A 17,956-nucleotide genomic window follows, 5' to 3' on the forward strand; every position below is an offset into this window, starting at 1 on the left:
TTTCTTTCACATATTGGAGAGCTGCACCCATTTTAAGAGGTCTTCCACCTTTGTGTGAGAGCCTTCTGACAGCTGTCAGGACAGCGTCCTTCTTCATAAATGAATTTAAAAAGAAATTGGCTCGTGCCACATTGCTGAATTGAATAACAGCAACTCTGTCTTCATTTGGTCCAATGTTTAACCTTTCTATTACTTTGTACAGGAAGTCTTGAATTGCTGTAAATCCATTCCTTGTGTTATCAGATCCGTCCAAAAGAAAAACTATGTCTCTCCCCTTTTCAATATTGTTTTCTGTTAACAAAAGTAAAGTTATGTTAATCACAATCATTCTAGATATTAATCCAACGGGTGATTGTTTGAAAACATTTTCAAAAAATCTACATTTAAATTCTTACCTCCTTTAGTTTCATCCTCAGCCCGAATTTGAGTGAGATGACTCATTAAACTGTTTTGAATACGAAGGAGATTTACAAAGTCAGGGACTGAGTAGGCATAATTTGGGTCAGAGGAAATGACTTGCATCTCAGCGGAATTTGACATTCTTGATCCAATTGCAAATGTGACAACTCCTTCAGCCTTTAGTTTACTTGCAGGGCCTCGTGGAGAATCTCTAGACCTTCCACTAGCCAATATGACAAGTATCTGCTTGGTACTTTCCTGATGCTGAACTCCAGCATTTGACATGAAGACATTATCCTTCACAAACTGCAGTGCTGCTCCAATATACTGAGGCCTTCCACCTTTTTGTTTCAGACTTGCAACATGCTTAAGAACATCTTCTTTTGTTTTGTAAGTATTTAAATTGAAATTGAGTTCAGCATTGTTGCTATACTGCACAACAGCTACTTTATCTTTTCCTTGGTTCATGTCTAAGCTGTCAACAATCTTTGCAACAAATTCACGTAAAGCAGGGAATCGACTCCTGACATCATCAGATCCATCAATGAGAAAGACAATATTTCTCTTTATACTGGAGCTTGAACCTAGAAAAGTCCAGAGGCATATAAATCGGTTAACATAAGAAATCTGAAAACTGTGGATGAAAGTAAAATACATGTGGTATACAGGGTTTGAATTCATGTACAGTATACAGAGACAGTGTTCTATGTATTTTTTTCTGTGAAAGGTGCTATACTAAACAAACATATTATTATTATTATTATTATTATTATTATTATTATTATTATTATTATTATTATTATTATTATTATTATTATTGTTATTGTTATTATTATTATTATTGTTATTATTATTATTATTATTATTATTATTATTATTATTAGTGGTAGTAGTAGTAGTAGTAGTAGTAGTAGTAGTAGTAGTAGTAGTGGTATTATTATTATATCTATTATCTATTAATTAAATAAAAGTACAATTAATAATATCACTTCTTACTCACCTACACCAAGGCTGACAGTGTCTTTATGGGATGCAATGTCTGACAGCAACTGTTCTCTCACAAGAGGATAGTCAGAAATCCCCTTGATTAAATACTTTGCTTTAGGACTGTGTGCTATTTGCTCCATCTCCAGCCTATCTGCATCATTCACGCCAACACTGAAAATTACAATTCCAGCATTTCTCATTCTTTCCACTGGACCTAAGACATCATCTTCTGACTTTCTCCCACTTAAGAGAATCAGTATCTGTGGAACTCCCTGCTTGGCTCTGCTCCCAGATGAAGCGCTGAACACATTGTTCTCCACGTAATCAAGGGCCACACCTGTATTCACAGTGAACCCCCCATTTAGTTTGACATTGCTCAAACGACCGAGGACATCTTCTTTACTTGAGTGCGTATTCAAGAAAAACTCAGTATTGGGCTCTGTGCTGTACTGAATCAAAGCCACTTGCACTTTGCTGGGCCCAATTTCAGTTTTTTTGACAAGCTCTCTGACAAAATCCAAAATGTGTCTTTCGCTTGTTCGCATTGCATCTGATCCATCAAGAAGAAAAACAACATCGGCACTGTGCAGTTTTAACTCTGCAATTGTGGAAAGGTCTGAAATCAATAAAAACAACACTTTCACAAAACCAACATCTTTACTTTAGACAAACACATGTTTATTATACCCATGGTATAAAATTATACAACTATTATGTCCATCTAGCAGATCATGTAAAAGTAAAGACTATTGCTCTACATCTTACCAATGGCTGTTGGGATTTCTGTTATTTCTTGAGCACCCCTCAATGCTGCTTCTACAGATGGAGGTATGCTTTGCAGATTGTTAAAGTTTGTGACATGAAAATAATGTGCTGGTGTGAAGGAGATGGTTTGCATTTCCAATGTATCAGCATTCTTTGTCGCAATAGTAAAAGTCTTTATGCCATTTTCTTTGAGTGATTGTGCTGGTCCTCTGACATCATCCCCTGACCTCCCACCACTAAATACATACAGATATTGAGGGATTGATTTTGCACTTCTGCCTCCAACTGAGTCAGCAAAGACATTGTCTTTAACAAACTCAAGTGCTTTGCCAATGTTAAGAGGTCTGCCCAACTTGTGTCTTATTGTTCTTATGAAATTGAGCACATCGTTCTTGGTTGAATAGGAATTCAGGTAGAAATTGACGGTTGCATCACGGCTGAATTGAACAATAGCCACTTGGTCTCTGTTCTCATCAAGATTGAAACTTTCGACCATTTTTTCAACAAAGCCTCGTATTTCTTCAAAGCTGTTTCGTGAGTCATATGATCCATCAATAAGAAATACAACATCTTTTTTCTCTGAATCTGCAACAAAGACAAAAGACTTAGAAACAAATATGAGGATAACAGGTACTTTAAAAGGTTGCAGTGGATATTTCAGTTATGGAAATACTTTCAAGTTTATTTTAGCCCATTGACTGTATCTAAAAGATTTAAAAATTACATCTTACCAAAACTTTTGGGGGAAGCGGTTCGCTCTAGACGTTGAGAAGCATCTCTCAACAATGACAACACATCCTGCTTAGCTGTAGGAAGTTCCTCATAATCAGTAATAGAGACTGCATAATTGGGTTCATGAGAAATAGTTTGCAGCTGTAGGGTGTCAGCGTCAGTTGTTCCAATGGCAATTGTAATGACACCGGTGTCTTTCAGCATTCTGACCGGGGTTCTTATGTCATCTTCAGATCTTCCACCACTTAGTAGTATGAGTATCTGTGGAACTCCCTCAAGGAGTCTACTTCCTAGTTCCGGAGAAAATATGTGATCCTTTATATACTGGAGAGCTGCTCCAATGTTGTGAGGATAACCTCCTTTGTGACTGAGGCCTCTTACTGCACCAATAACATCATCTTCTGTTGAGTAACGTCTTAAGTCAAAATCAATCACTGCATCGTTACTGTACTGGAGCACAGCCACGCGATCTCTGTTTGCATCAATATTGAGTTCCACCACTATTTTCTGCACAAAATCTTTGATATCTGGAAATCTTCGCTGAGAATCATCAGAACCATCAAGCAAAAAAACAACGTCTCTTCTGCTGGGATCTGTAATCATACAGACAATAAAACAAATGTTGTATGGTGAAATGCATGATGAAATATGTTTCTTTCCTGCGAGTATTCAGTTAAACCATGACTTAAGATCTATACCAATCTGAAGTTGTGCACACGGTTACAGCATAAAGTCATAACAGTCATTTTGTCTTACCATAAAATTTCCGTATGATAGCAGGGGTTGCATTGCTCTTGATGTCAGAAAATATTTGCTGTTCAATGCCTGACAGATCACTGGAGTCTGCTGCAAAGAAAGCATGACTGGCTTCCTGTGAAATAGACTGTATCTCAAGGATATCTGCATTTCTTATTCCAACCACATATACCCTCGCACCGAATCCTCTCAAGTTGTTTATAGCATTTCTGACATCATCACTGGATTGCCCGCCAGTTAAAAGAACCAAAATCTGAGGGACACCCTGTTGGTGCCTACTGCCAGAAGAGGCAGTGAAAACATTATCCTTGATGTACTGAAGAGCTGCACCAGAATGTAGGGGTCTGCCTCCTTTATGCTTTAGAATGCGCACATTGTCAGCAACATCCTTCTGTGTTTTGTGTGTGTTCAGAAAAAAATCAACAGAGGATTCTCTGCTGTACTGCACCACCGAAACACGATCTTTGTTCTCATCCACATTTAATTTGTCAACCATTCTCTCAACAAAGCCAGTCATTGCCTTAAAGTCATTTTGCATTTCATCTGAGGAATCCAGTAAAAATACGATATCGTGTTGAATGGACTCAGCTGGATCTGTAGAAACTTTAACAGACACAAGGATGATGCTCAATTAGTTACACATGACTCTAGATAGATAGATAGATAGATAGATAGATAGATAGATAGATAGATAGATAGATAGATAGATAGATAGATAGATAGATAGATAGATAGATAGATAGATAGATAGATAGATAGATAGATAGATAGATAGATAGATAGATAGATAGATAGATAGATAGATAGATAGATAGATGTTAAGCCTTACCTAATGCATTCTGTGTTTTTTGTCGTGGCTGATGTCGAGGCACTCTTTTCACAAATGAGACAAGTTGTTGATAGATGCTCCCAATATCATCAAACCGGAGCACAGAGAAGGCATAGGAAGGGTTGTGTGCAATCATTTGGAGCTCTAATATGTCTGCAGTTCTTGTTCCTACACAGAATGGAACAACTTTGACCTGTTTTAGAGCCGCAGCAGCACTTGCAACATCATCATGAGATCTTCCCCCACTCAACAAAATCAGTATTTGAGGGACACCGTCATGATGCCGACTTCCAGAAGAATCCAAAAAAGCACTTTTCCTCACGTAGTCGAGAGCTGCCCCAGTGTTAAGGGGTCCGCCTCCTTTGTGGTTCAACTGCTGGACTGCAGCAAGAACATTTTCTTTTTCATTGTAGGTGTTCAAACTGAAATGTGTCTGTGGATCCCCGCTATACTGGACCACAGACACACGGTCTTTGTTCTCACCAACACTGAGTGTTTCTACCACTTTTTGGACAAAGCTTTTCATTGCTGGGAATCCATTCTGTGTGTCGTCTGACCCATCCAATAGAAACACTATGTCTCTTTGAGGGGACTCTAATTCAACTAGAAAAAAATAGAAAACCTTGTTTAACAATTATACATGTAGTGCACAAGCTAAAATATATTGTGGTGCAATAATTACACATAAGATAACTGGAGAGGTCATAACAGCTGGTATTAGCTATAATAAACAAGGTGTAAGATGCAATAACATTCAAACAAATGGTAGATGAATGTATTCAGAAACTTGAAAATGACTACAAGATAAGAAGAATTATATTCCTCTTTCAGAAATGAAAGAAGTAAAAGCTTTAAAAGAAAGATTTAACTATTCTCTACCTCTAAGTTAGTTGGTCAATGATGTGATATCATTGGCTCAAGGTAGAGCTTAAGAATAAAGGACAGGAGATGTTCTGATGGCCTGGCAAGAAAAGACTTGAAGCGGGAAAAGGACGAGAGCCCATCAAGAAGCAGCACTTCAAGGGAGTTGACTGTAGCCATTGAAAAATGTTTGAGAAACATGAAACTGATCAACTGACTTTCTTCAGAAGCCGATGCAGTTCCATTGCAATTCAAACTATGGAAAATAAAGTGTACTAAACCAGCGAGAGGTCGCTTCAACTCTCAAATGCAAATCTGCGACGCTTCTTACCTACAATAGTGGGGGGCTCAATTCGTATTTCAGCCTTGACAAATGAAGCAATCTCCGGCTGAATAGACAAAAGTTCACCAAAGACAGGAAGGTTGAAAAGAAATCTGGGGGAGAAGGCAATTCTTTGAAGCTCCTCCTGATTAGTGTTTTTCATTCCAATGGCGAAAGACAGAACACCGATTTCTTTGAGGTTTAATGCTGCTTGAGAGACATCATCATTGGACTTGCCACCTGTTAGTAAAAATAGAATCTGAGGGACTCCCTCCAGACGTCTGCTCCCAGATGAAGGTGTAAAAACATGGTCTCGCACAAACTGTAGAGCAGCTCCAGTGTTCCGAGGTCTTCCTCCTTTATGGCGGAGACTTCTGACTGCGTGGATTATTGCTTTTTTTGATCTGTGAGTTTTAAGTTTTAAGTAAACTGTGTTGTCATTACTATACTGTACGACAGACACCCGAATCTTATCTTCGCCAATTTCCAGGTCTTCCATCATTCTTCTGATGAACTCACGAATAGCTGGTAGGCCATTTCTGGACTCATCCGACCCATCAAGGAGAAACACTAAGTCCCTCTTACTCCTGCCTGTGTCAACAAGGTGATGCATGGATAGAAAGAAAAAGGATTCACCGATTGACGATCAAGATTTTCTAAGCCTCAGGTAGATTCATCACCAAGAAAGAAGCTCAGAGGAGTAAACTGATCCCAGAAATAAAGAAGAGCCAATGCTCTGAAAGTCTTATTTCAAACTTCAAAGAACCATCTTTTTCTCTGAAAGATGTATGTTAGAATTTGTCCCGCAACATTTATTTTGTTTTTGAAAGACATTTAAAAGAGTTTTACATTCTGGAAAAGCCTAAGAAATTAGCTTTTTCTAAAAATGTCGATTTAAAATGAATGAAATCATAAATGTCATGCAACATTTGTAATCGTTCATCATCTTAAAATGATTAATTTGACTAAGAATCTAATTCAATATGAATGATAGAAGGAGTATTAGAGAGAGTAAATCATTTTCTTCTGAAGATAAAGAATGATATATCGTATTCCAAATACAGGCATGTATTTAAACATGAAATTCTTACCTACTAAATCAGAGATTCCAGTCATGGTTTCCCCTGTCTCTTTGGTTTTTTTCACTATACCATCAAGTTGCAATTGTGCTGAGGGCAACTCTGAGAAATCAGTGACTTTGTATGTGAAAGCAGGTTGGTAGGCAATCATTTCCAACTCAGAAAGATCTGCATCTCCCACTCCAACCCCCACTGACACAATGCCGTGCTCTTTAAGGGCAAACGCTGGGCTTCTCACATTATCACTGGATGGTTTAGTGATTAGAACAATCAAAATCTGGGGCACTCCTTCTAGTCTTCTACTGCCCGTGGAGGAAGTAAAGACACTGTGCCTCACAAACTGGAGAGCTCCCCCTATATTCAGGCGTCTCCCGCCCTTGTGTCTTAAATTATCTATAGCATTAAGCAGGTCATTCTTTGTCTTGTGAGAATTCAGATAAAAGTTGACATCAGGGTTAGCAGCAAATTGAACCACAGACACTCTGTCATGGCTCTCACTGACAGAGAGGCTTTCCACTATGCTCTTAACAAAGAGCTTTATCTCTGGGAATCCATTTCTTGTGTTATCAGAGCCATCAAGTAGGAACACAATATCTCTTTTTGCAGCATTGCTTGGTACTAAGACACAACAAATACAATTTAGTTATTCTGATAAAACATCCATGGAAGATAAATTGTTAACATTAAAAAAAACACACCAGTAAGAAAATACATTTAGCTTACCTTGCTGTAGAACCAGGGTCAGCTGTTCCCTTGGAAGGCTCACATAGTTGTTCAGCTTTTGTGGTACAGTGTTAAGCTCACTGAACTCCCTCACATTGAAGGCAAAGGAAGGGTTGTGCGAAATGGCCTCTATCTGCCTCGGGTCTGCATCCCTGACACCAACACCAAATGGAACGACCCCGTCTGTTTTCAGCGCTCCAGCAGGATCCTTCACGTTGTCCCTGGATCTGCCTCCAGTCAAAACGATGAGGAACTGAGGGACATTTTGTGCCGAACGGCTACCATGCCTTTCAGACAAGATGGTGTTCTTCATGAATGTAAGAGCAGTTCCTGTGTTTAGGCTTCGTCCACCAGTCAGAGTCATTCCATTGACAGCTCTTATTACCTCATCTTTGGTTTGATATGTGTTAAGGTAGAAGGTTGGTGTTGGCCTCTCACTGTGTTGAACCACTGAGACTCGCACTCTGTCACTCCCGATGTCAAGTGGTTCAATGACTTTAATGATAAAATCCCTGATGTATTCAAAATCTCCACGAACACTATCTGTGCCATCAATGAGGAAGGCCACATCTCTTTCACCTCCAACAACTGAGGGGAAGAAAAAAATAGATTATCAGTCAACTCTTTATGCATGTCACATTTAATCATATATATCAACGGAAAGATTCAAAACTCACCAGTTTCCTCAGGGAAGGTTGATGAAATTGTATCTGTATCACCAACCACAGTTATCAACTTTGGCATGATGACTTCAGCTAGAGCTGGCAAACTAGAGAAGCTTGTTTCATGGTAAGCCAAATCTGGAACAAAGGCAACATTCCTCAGTAGCGCTTCATCTGCTTGCCCAGAGCTGACAGTGAAGGTCAAAACACCAGCCAGAGCCAATTTATCAGCTACAGATTTAACCTGATCCTGAGCTGGACCGCCGGTGATCAGAACCAACACCTGCTGGACTCCCTGCTTCCTGCGTGAGCCAGTTGATACCCTGAACATGTTTTCCAGGGCATAATTCATAGCAGCTCCTGTATTCAGAACCGAGCCTCCGGAGAGTCTGAGTTGAGAAATTTTATCCACAACATCTTGCCTGCTGCTCTGACTGTTCAGATAAAATTCAATTTTCGGACGCTCAGCAAACTGAAGGAGACCAATCTGGACTCTGTCAGGAGCTACATCCAGCTGGTTGACCACGTTGATAATGAAGTCTCTCATGAAGGGAAAGTTACTGCTGCCAATGTAGTTTGAGCCATCGACAAGGAAGACAATGTCTCGCACCACTCTTTGAGTGGGCACTGTTATCACCGTCACTGAGAAAAAGCACAAAAACAAAACAAATGATCCTCTTTGTGATACCAGTCACATATACTTTCAGGCTTTTGAAGATGTAAAACTATTATTGAAACACTAATAGGGTTTGGCATCAAGAACCAGTTCTAAATTTGAACCAGTTCCACAATGAAGATTACAAACTTGCTTAAGTACACAAGGCTTGCCAAATTATGTTCAGCATTAATACCTTTGAGACATGTTGTGCAATTCTCAGAGCTATTAATGGTCAGGATCAATTATTTGTGAATATTTTAAGCTTCATTACATCTGAAGTCAAAATGATTTCAACAATCACAACTTTCCCCAAAAATTCTAAATATTTTATTCATTTCTCATGTTTCATGGAATACCATTTTTACATGAAACTATTATTTTTGAGGTTTTCTGATAGTGGGTGAATTTACTTTAACAGTCTAAAATGTTCCATATGTTTGGTTTGTCACACAATCAAAAGCATGTAAGTTTGAAATGGATTACTTTTATTACATTAAATAATAAATAAATAAATTGGTTTATCAAAGCAACAGCATTCATTGTGTTTTCCTCTTTCAACCTCTATTCAAGGTTATACTTTAATATGTTTATCGTTATATTTCTAAATGTACTTATTTCATTATTGTTCAGAACCTACCTGTCTCGGTCGGTACTTCAGTCACCACCACCCCAGCTAGAGTGGAGAGTGCATCAACTATGGCCTTTGGGTTGCGAATCAATTGCCGGAAGTCCCTCATATAGAATGCAACGCTTTGAGCAAAGGCGATCTTCTGCAGCTCCTGCTCCTCAGCTGTTTTGGAGCCTGCAGCAAGAGTCAACACACCCATTCTCTGCAAGGCCAAAGCTGGTGCTTCCACACTGTCACTGGACTTCTTACTGGTCATCAGCAGTAAAACCTGGGGGGTCCCCTGGTTAATACGACTTCCCTTCTCAGGCAGCAGCATATTTGTTCGCACGAAGTCCAAGGCTGCTCCAATGTTAACCGTCTGTCCAGGTCTTGGTTTGATAGAGCTCAAAGCCGCCGTTAATTCTTCCCTGGATCCATAGGAATTGAGATCCATCTCAAGTCGAGGGGCATTGCTGAACTGGGCCACACCTACTTGAACCTGGTCCGGACCAATTGGCATGATTTCCACAAACCGCTTGATGAATTCACGCACAGAATTGATGATCGTTGCACCCATTGTGCTATCGATAAGGAAAATTATGTCTCTTTTTCCAACTGCCACAACTGAAAGAAAATAAATAAAATTAATAGGAGAACACAAGTTCATTTTAAAAGACGTTTCAAATAATACATATCTTAGGTCTAAAGGTTACCTCAGCCTGACAAGGATATCCGGTTAACTAACATTGAGAAGAGGAAAAACAAGGCTGTGTATTTTCATATATGATTTAAGATTTGAAATCAAATTCAAACAAGAGCATTCTATTTTTGATGTTATGACCACTGCAGATGGACAACACATTTTTATGGAAAGCATAAATGAGGCTTAGAATACAAAAGGTGATTTTAAGTTTCATTATGGATTAATTAATCAAATATGAAATTAAAAACAGAACCTGGAAGTGACACTGGACTGTCGTTATTTATGAATCTATATTTCTATTGGTGTTAGCTGATTTTGAGGTCTCTGTCGTTCAGTGTACAAAGCCTAATATACCTGGGACATTTACTTGAAGTGTTTTGTTCTGACTATTGTCACATTGTTGGAAATGTCTCCTGGTTCAACTCCGACAATAAAAACTGTACTAAGTGTTAAACAGTATGCATTTTGAGCACATGATTGTCTAATTAATTAATGCATTTTCATTGCAGGAACTTATAACTACAAACTGTTTCCGCTCTATCAAATAATATATTTGAGTAATTAAAGGGCTAAACCAGTCTTAAAGTCCATGCAGCTTTGTCAAAACATTTTCTTGGTCCTCTTGACAATTGTTCAAATTAGTTTTGTGGATCTAGACATTTGCCTGTGACTGTAGCTTAGTGAAATTCTTAAGACAGTTCATTCTCATAGGCTTCAATGTATTGCTTTTATTGTGTGTTTACCATCTATGTTACAAGCCTTAATAATGGCAGAGAAAATACAAGTATATCTTACCTTACCTTTATATAACATTTATTGTTAACCCTATAGGGTTTTTTGCATTAAGTACCTTACCAAAAACCAAATGCTTCGCCAACATTTACAGAGAAGTTACATACCTTCTGTGAACTCATTCTGAACTATAATGGTGCGTTGGACCACCCCATTAATGTATGGAAACAGCTGGTCACCAATGCTTGCCACTGCTCTGAAATCAGGGGCTGACAGGACAAAAGTCTTATCTGTAGCAACTGTTTCCAGATCTGCAGTAGCCGTGTCACCGACCGAAGCGCCGAATGTGATAACACCGGCCCTCTTAAGGGCCCGGTCCCCGGCACCAGTATCATCTGTGGATGGCCCAGCACTGATAACGAGCAACATCTGGGGCACATTCTCGTCTGCCCTGCCCCCAGCTGATTCGCTCAAAAGGCTCTGGGCCACTTCCTCCAGGGCGGCACCCAAGTTAGACTCAACACCCCCTGAGTAGGCCAGGCCCTTCACAGCTTCCACGACTGATGACTTGCTGTCATAGCTATTTAGATAGAACTTTATATCTGGGTCGCCGTTGTACAGGACCAAAGCAACCCGAATAGTGTCCCTGCCCACATCGAGGCGCTCAATGATTCTCAAAGCCAAATCACGCACAAAGGGGAAGTTTGCTGCTCCAACGTTCTCTGATCCATCAATTAAGAGTATTAGGTCAGCTGAATCTTGTGCTTTAAGGAGAGAGAGAGAGAAAACAAAACAAAATGGAACTTGTGAAAGAGTTAACATGGTGAGACAGGGACAAAGAATCCAAACAAAGAAGTGTTGCTAGCATGTGTCAAGTAACATTGAGAGTGAACAAATCAATCAAACATTGCAAAAACATCATACTGCATGTAGGCTGAACCAAGGAGACTCCCCCCCCCCCCCCTTCTTTGTCTGTATCAAATCAGTTGCATAAGATAAATCTAGGTAATTTTGCACATCCTTTGTAGTCGACACAGAATAATAATAATAATAATAATAATAATAATAATAATAATAATAATAATAATAATAATAATAATAATAATAATAATAGGCTAAAAACGTTGTAATTCAAGAAAAAAACAAAAAATTGCGCATCAGGGGCAATTACAGTTTAAGAGGCATCTGATTCCCTTAAATAAAGTACAACTAGATGGTCCGTTGCTAGAGAAGCTCAAAGCATCAAAAGAACACATATGATAAACTCATCACCAATATTGTTGGATCGTTAATCAATTTAATCCCTAGACCTTATTGTAAGAGTTTTAGGTTGGAACTATCATCTTTTTACTTTTTCTTTCGACCTTCAGAACAAAAAGTGATGTGGTTGTCAGGTGTAGTTCTGTAGAAAGAAAATAGTCCCAACCTAAACCTGCTCCCAACACGATCTGGTGGTTTTATTTTGTACCCAGGTCATGATTCCTGACTTCTGGAGAAGAGGTCTTGCTGTTCAGTTTTTTTAATTTAGATTGGTACTTTGAGCAACACAAGCCAAATGCCACCTAGTTCCATTACATTACAGAAAAGTCATTACTATGGCTGATATCTCCAAAAGTGGGCAACTAAAAGCTTCTCGATTGACAAATAGAAAAAATATAATTTAATGATACATATAACTGTAATGATCATTTATGGTTATAAAAAAATGCAAAGGGACAAAAACATCTATAAAGGGTCAGAAATTGTTTGGAATTGTCAGAACAAAATGCATTTAAAATCGAGGCTAGTTGTGGTACAACCTGAAGTTGAAAAGAAAATATTTTGTGTGACGTTTATCTCTTCTATTATCTCCATTGAGTTCAGCCATCCCATGCAGACTCTTGTTATAGACCTCAGATAAAGTGACCAGTCATGACCCTGTGGCATATCCTTGGTGCCCACACGTTTACAGAACTTGAGAATATTGTACATGATTCAATGTTAAATTATTACACATTTGTATATGAGTGATGTTTTCAATTGATTTTCTTTTTTATCATGAATGATGGTCAATATGGTTATACATATTGCTTATTATTTCTAGACCTCTACCTAACATGTATCTAAATATTCTCAAAGTACTTCTGCAGGTCAAGGATGAGTCCAGGCAGGTTCATCTCTGTTTCAAATACACAACATGAACATATCTTACACAGATAGTCATTGTGACTGATGAAAACAAACATAATGCAGGACACATAAGCAGTGGTGCGTGGTTAGCTATTGTTAAAAGCTCATTGGTTGAATTTGATGTGATGTCATCCTGGAGTCCATTTTCTTCAAAGGTTTTCTGAACAGCTAAAAGTCTGAGGTGTCAGTATTTGATTTTTATGTTTTATTTTGCTCTCTGTATTGTGTCCTTCACCTACAACTGTGTCGAATACAAAAAGGCTTTATCTTAAAATGGTGTTTGAAATTTTGACTAGTTACTGCTGCGTGCCAACAACTAACTAAAATCTCTACCAGGTTTTAAAGCCCCTGGGACAGATTTTTCCCTATGCTTATATTCTCTCAATCCATGCTCATGTTGCCTTTGCACAGGCATATGTATCAGGTTACACCCTAACTGAAGATGCTGTAGGGATATCAATCACATGCAGTTCTTATTGTGATCCTTAAAGCATTAGGGGCGTATTAAGTGTTGTAAGACAAAACAAGTGTTGTTAATTTCGCAGTTGGATAGTGAAAGGTTATTGTGGTTAAAACATTTGATTGTGTTAATAATCAAATCCAGTCGTGGCCACATATGCAGCAGCTTCTTCCTGCACATGTAGACATATTAGTAATGGTAGTGACACTGGTCCCATTTCATTACCTGTCCCTCCTCCAGCCATTGGGGCCTCGTTTGCCACAGGACCCCCCCCTGAGCGTGTCACTGCGTCGCAAAGCCCCACTACTAAATCTTGAATTATATCTCGCAAAGTCAGGAAAGATTCTACACTGAATACATGAGTGTCATGGGGCTGGCTCCCCATCTCCCTGAGCTCCGAGTCAACCGCATCCTGAACTCCAACCGCAAACACCTCCACGCCTGCCAGCCACAGCACCTGAGCCGGCTCTGCTACGTCATCCTGGGACTGGCCATCTGTTAACACCACCACCACCTGAGCTGCGCCATCGACAGCACGGCTGCCAGAAGCGGTGGTCAACTGTGTTTGGATCAGAAAATCCAGGCCGAGGCCGGTCCGGGTGCCCCCACCACGGTACGGCATGGCCTTGACGTGTGCCAGGACTTCCCGTATTGTTGGGTAGCTGTTGAGCTGGAACTCAGTCTGAGGCTTATGACTGTACGTCACAAGGGCAAATTTAAACCTGGCCCCTCCAACCTGGTGCAGTGATTGTATCAAGCTGTACAAAAATTGTCTGACATCCCCAAAGTTCTCCTCTCCAATACTCCAAGAGGAATCCACTAGAAAGTACAAATCGGCTTCCAACCCTTGTCCACAATCTTCAGGAGTGTGTTTGGAGGACAAAAGTGAAGACCAGTGAAAAGATGCTTGGTGTGTGATACCAACATATTGTTTTGGTGCTTAACACTCATATTGTTGCAGAATACAACATTAGGGGATTCTATGTCTATTGGTATGTTTATCAAAGGCATCTAACAGGATGTGTAACACCCATTAGGCCTCTTCATATAGTCCAATATTGAGAAAAACATTTTGAATTTAGATTTATTGTTTTCTACATCAATGTGTTTTTCTTAGGGTGTCAAAAGCAATTTCATTATGGGATATATGAACAGGTGCAATATATTTTTAGGGGAGCAATTAGACAAGAACCAAGCAGACAGATGATCTGACTGTGACTGAGATGATTTTGATGGACTTACCTTCCTGAGCCTCCAAGTTGGGGAGCAGTCCTACGAACAGGACGCCCAGGAGGACACAGAGCGGGAGCACCTGAGGCCCCCTCATCTTCTCGCACCTAAACAGTAAAGGGGACGCCTGGGAAATCAGAAGAAAACATGATATGAATAAAACCGGCAGACCTGTCATACAGTAATACTACAAGCACTGCACACTTCAAATGAGTCTACTTTTATATTAATTATCATAATATTATTCTCACTGTGGGAATAAATACACACTTCACACTTTTTCCAGCCCGTGTCTGTTATAAACATAAACTGCTTTTAGCACTGTATGATTTGTTAGTGCAATCATACGTACTCAGAATGCTTTATAACAAAAATCTTTATAAAGCTAGTCTGGTCACTCACTGACATTTCTTTGCCATCACATGTTAAAAATAATAAAAACACACAAAAAAGGCTACTTATAATGCTTTATAATATTACCCTGCATATCCTAAAGAATAGAGAAAATGTGAGAAATGATATAATGTGTTTCCACTATGGGAATTATAATGCACTTTGATCCTCAGTGAGTGACAAGCAGTTATGAAGCAATATGGATATTATTCAGTGCTTATAACTATAATCGTACAGGGCTGTAAGCATATTACAACGCATATTTATTCATAGGTTTTTAACAGCTTTTTTTTGGAGTGGTTCGGTGTCACAACTTTGGGATAGGGATATGCTACTTAAAAAGTTGTACTTTTTGCTACACTGCTTCTCTAAAAATAACACAGATATACTTGCTTTTTTGGCCTGGACTGCAACATCTAATCTTTGACACAACACACGTCTCCTGTCAGCATGTGCAAGATCTTACATGTATTAGTGTCACCATGTCCTTGTTGATTCACACTGTCATACGCATTTTTCATTTTAACAGGCAAGCATGTTCATCCTCCCAAAGTTTGAAAACATGGTATAAAGTGTGCTTTTTAGTTTTGGTTGGTGAGTGTGGGAGCTGAAGCATGTGATGGCGTATCAGAAAGTGGTGGTGATAAAAACCACCTGATAAAGCTACCGGCCAATGTGCTTTAGTTGTTAACTTTGGTTGGCAAGGACTGGTTTTTTCCATCCCACAATATAAAGTGTTTTTAAGAGGGGTGTTGGACTGGAAAGTCAAGTTTCATAGCAGGCGTGTGTGTTTGCTGTTCACTCAGATTTTCCCTCATTGTGATGTTAAGCGTTGTCACAGGAAATTAAGGTTGCTACTGAGGAAGAATGCGTACCTGTTCATGTGTGAAATGTTGAGAGGAGAGAGAGACACTTTTCAGCATTTAATACTCACTTATTTAGCAATTAATATTGCAAACATTTCACCTAACTCTCAGTCAAATAGGATTCAATTGTATCCAACCTTCAATTTGCAAACTAAAAAATACTCCATCAACCTTTGGCTTTGAAAAACACACTCTCAGAAACACGCACGCACGCACGCACGCACGCGCGCGCGCACACACACACACACACACACACACACACACACACACACACACACACACACACACACACACACACACACCATTTCCCCATTATGAAATCAGATTTGGTAAAGATAGATTTGGTGATTCACATTTTGAAATTATATGCACTTAAAGACTCAGAATTTCGGGACTTTACCCAAGAAGAAGGAACCCTTAATGGTCCCACAGAGGGGAAATTTACATTCTGCATTGACCCATCCCAGTGTTAGGAGCAGTGGGCTGCCATATGTATGGGAGCACTGTAGGAAATGGGGCCTTGCTCAGGGTACCTTGCTCAGGGACACCTCGGTAGTGCTTGGTCTTTCGGGACTTGAACCGGTGACCTTCCGGTTCCCAAGACAAGTCCATTCATACTTTGACACCACCACCTTATCACTCTAACCCTAACCCTAATCAATACCCTTGCCAAAAAAGGCCATTTTAGAAATAAGGATATCCTTCCTCCATCTCTAAGTCAGTAACTCATGCTGATCCTCACAAAGATACAAAGCCAAAAGCCCACACACACACCTATTATATTTCCCACCACCCTGCGGTGATAATGTGGGTCCCGCTCAAAGAGCAGCCAGAGCAATTACATTTGACTCAAACTGAAGTATATATTAAACTGCAAAACACTGATCTCAGAATAACGAAAGCCACTTAAATAAACCCAAACTTCCATCAGTGGTTCACTCACCCCTTCTCTCTGACGTTTGGAAAGATTTACACACAAGCATGTTGAGACAGATATAACATGAAAGGGATTTTGAAAAGTAAAATGGCCTTGATTGCCGCACATGACCCATGATCAATGGAGTGTTCAGTATTAGAGTAATGATGGGGGGTGAATTTAAACAGCCCTCAGCGTCCCAGAGGAGCCTCTCTTACAGTGTGCCTGCTGGAGGGCACACAGCGAAGGCTCAGCACTAATGAGCGCACACTAAAAGTGGAACTGAGGTAGTGAGAGATTTACTGTACCTCTACTTTATTAGAAATAAAACAGCGCATGTATGATGAAAAAAGATGGTATCATGGCAGTTCAACTGTGACAACACTGGGGGATTTGCCCTCTAGTGGAAAATGCAGGTACACACATCTTTGCTTTTCATCTATCTTGAGCTTATTTCAGGGAAATACTAAAAGCACCAAGCTAACGCAACGTTGAAAAGATGCCAATGTATTTGTAGGTGAGAAAACTGGGGAGAGGGAGGTAGGATTCTTGTTCTTTTACCATTTCTGTCCCTTATATTTTGTGCTTTCTGTGATCAACCCCGCAATAATAAAGACATACAGTACGAGGTCGATGGTGAGTTTTAACCTCTTATGACAAGGTGTAGGGGAGACTCAGTTTTGCTGTTCAAATATACAACTCAAATATGGTGAAGAATGCTCAAACCCCACCCAGACTTGTTCCAGATTCAGGGATCTGGAACACTCTTTCCCTAAACTGCACCTTTCCTCCAAAATGCCCCAGAGAATACCAGGGGAACCCACAAAATCAAGATTGGCACAAAGTTTTCTACTGCACATTAGGCTTATCACTGGAGCAATTTAAGACCAGACTGCGCAGCTCTCAGACGGAAAAACAAAAAAAGATCATGCTAAACTGATATTTCTTACTCTGTGTGATTCTTAATCTAGGCCAACACGTACTACTATCCTAAATGCTGAGTCGTGGAAAGGTCCCTGTCTGCTGTGGATTCTGTACCTTACCAAATGCGCACTTCAATCCTATTTAAATTAAATACTTTTTGCTGTGGAGTCAAAGAGACCCTTT

General features: G+C 39.6%; 2 protein-coding genes across 2 annotated transcripts; both read right to left on the bottom strand.

Moving 5' to 3' along the window:
* Positions 1-2,140: 2,140 nt before the first annotated feature.
* On the bottom strand, positions 2,141-14,163 carry LOC134866941 (collagen alpha-3(VI) chain). Its single transcript, XM_063887169.1, has 9 exons — positions 13,670-14,163; positions 10,983-11,579; positions 9,411-10,004; positions 8,131-8,757; positions 7,454-8,041; positions 4,469-5,071; positions 3,640-4,242; positions 2,883-3,476; positions 2,141-2,736 (listed from the first exon to the last, which is right to left on the bottom strand). The coding sequence occupies exons 1-9, from the start codon at positions 14,064-14,066 to the stop codon at positions 2,141-2,143; spliced, it is 5,199 nt and encodes a 1,732-aa protein (XP_063743239.1). The 5' UTR covers positions 14,067-14,163.
* LOC134867382 (collagen alpha-3(VI) chain-like) lies at positions 5,626-6,264 on the bottom strand. The gene has a single exon (XM_063887919.1). The coding sequence runs from the start codon at positions 6,262-6,264 to the stop codon at positions 5,626-5,628; it is 639 nt and encodes a 212-aa protein (XP_063743989.1).
* Positions 14,164-17,956: the final 3,793 nt, after the last annotated feature.

Source organism: Eleginops maclovinus, chromosome 7, assembly GCF_036324505.1.
Source record: "Eleginops maclovinus isolate JMC-PN-2008 ecotype Puerto Natales chromosome 7, JC_Emac_rtc_rv5, whole genome shotgun sequence".
NCBI lineage: Eukaryota > Metazoa > Chordata > Actinopteri > Perciformes > Eleginopidae > Eleginops > Eleginops maclovinus.

Excerpts from the sequence above, each read along its gene's own strand:
- LOC134867382 (XM_063887919.1), bottom strand. The coding sequence starts at position 6,264 with ATGCATCACCTTGTTGACACAGGCAGGAGTAAGAGGGACTTAGTGTTT.
- LOC134866941 (XM_063887169.1), bottom strand. The coding sequence starts at position 14,066 with ATGCCGTACCGTGGTGGGGGCACCCGGACCGGCCTCGGCCTGGATTTT. Across the intron at positions 8,758-9,410 it reads TGAAGTACCGACCGAGACAG|TGACGGTGATAACAGTGCCC; the intron begins GTAGGTTCTGAA and ends GCTTTTTCTCAG. Across the intron at positions 2,737-2,882 it reads CGCTTCCCCCAAAAGTTTTG|ATTCAGAGAAAAAAGATGTT; the intron begins GTAAGATGTAAT and ends TCTTTGTTGCAG.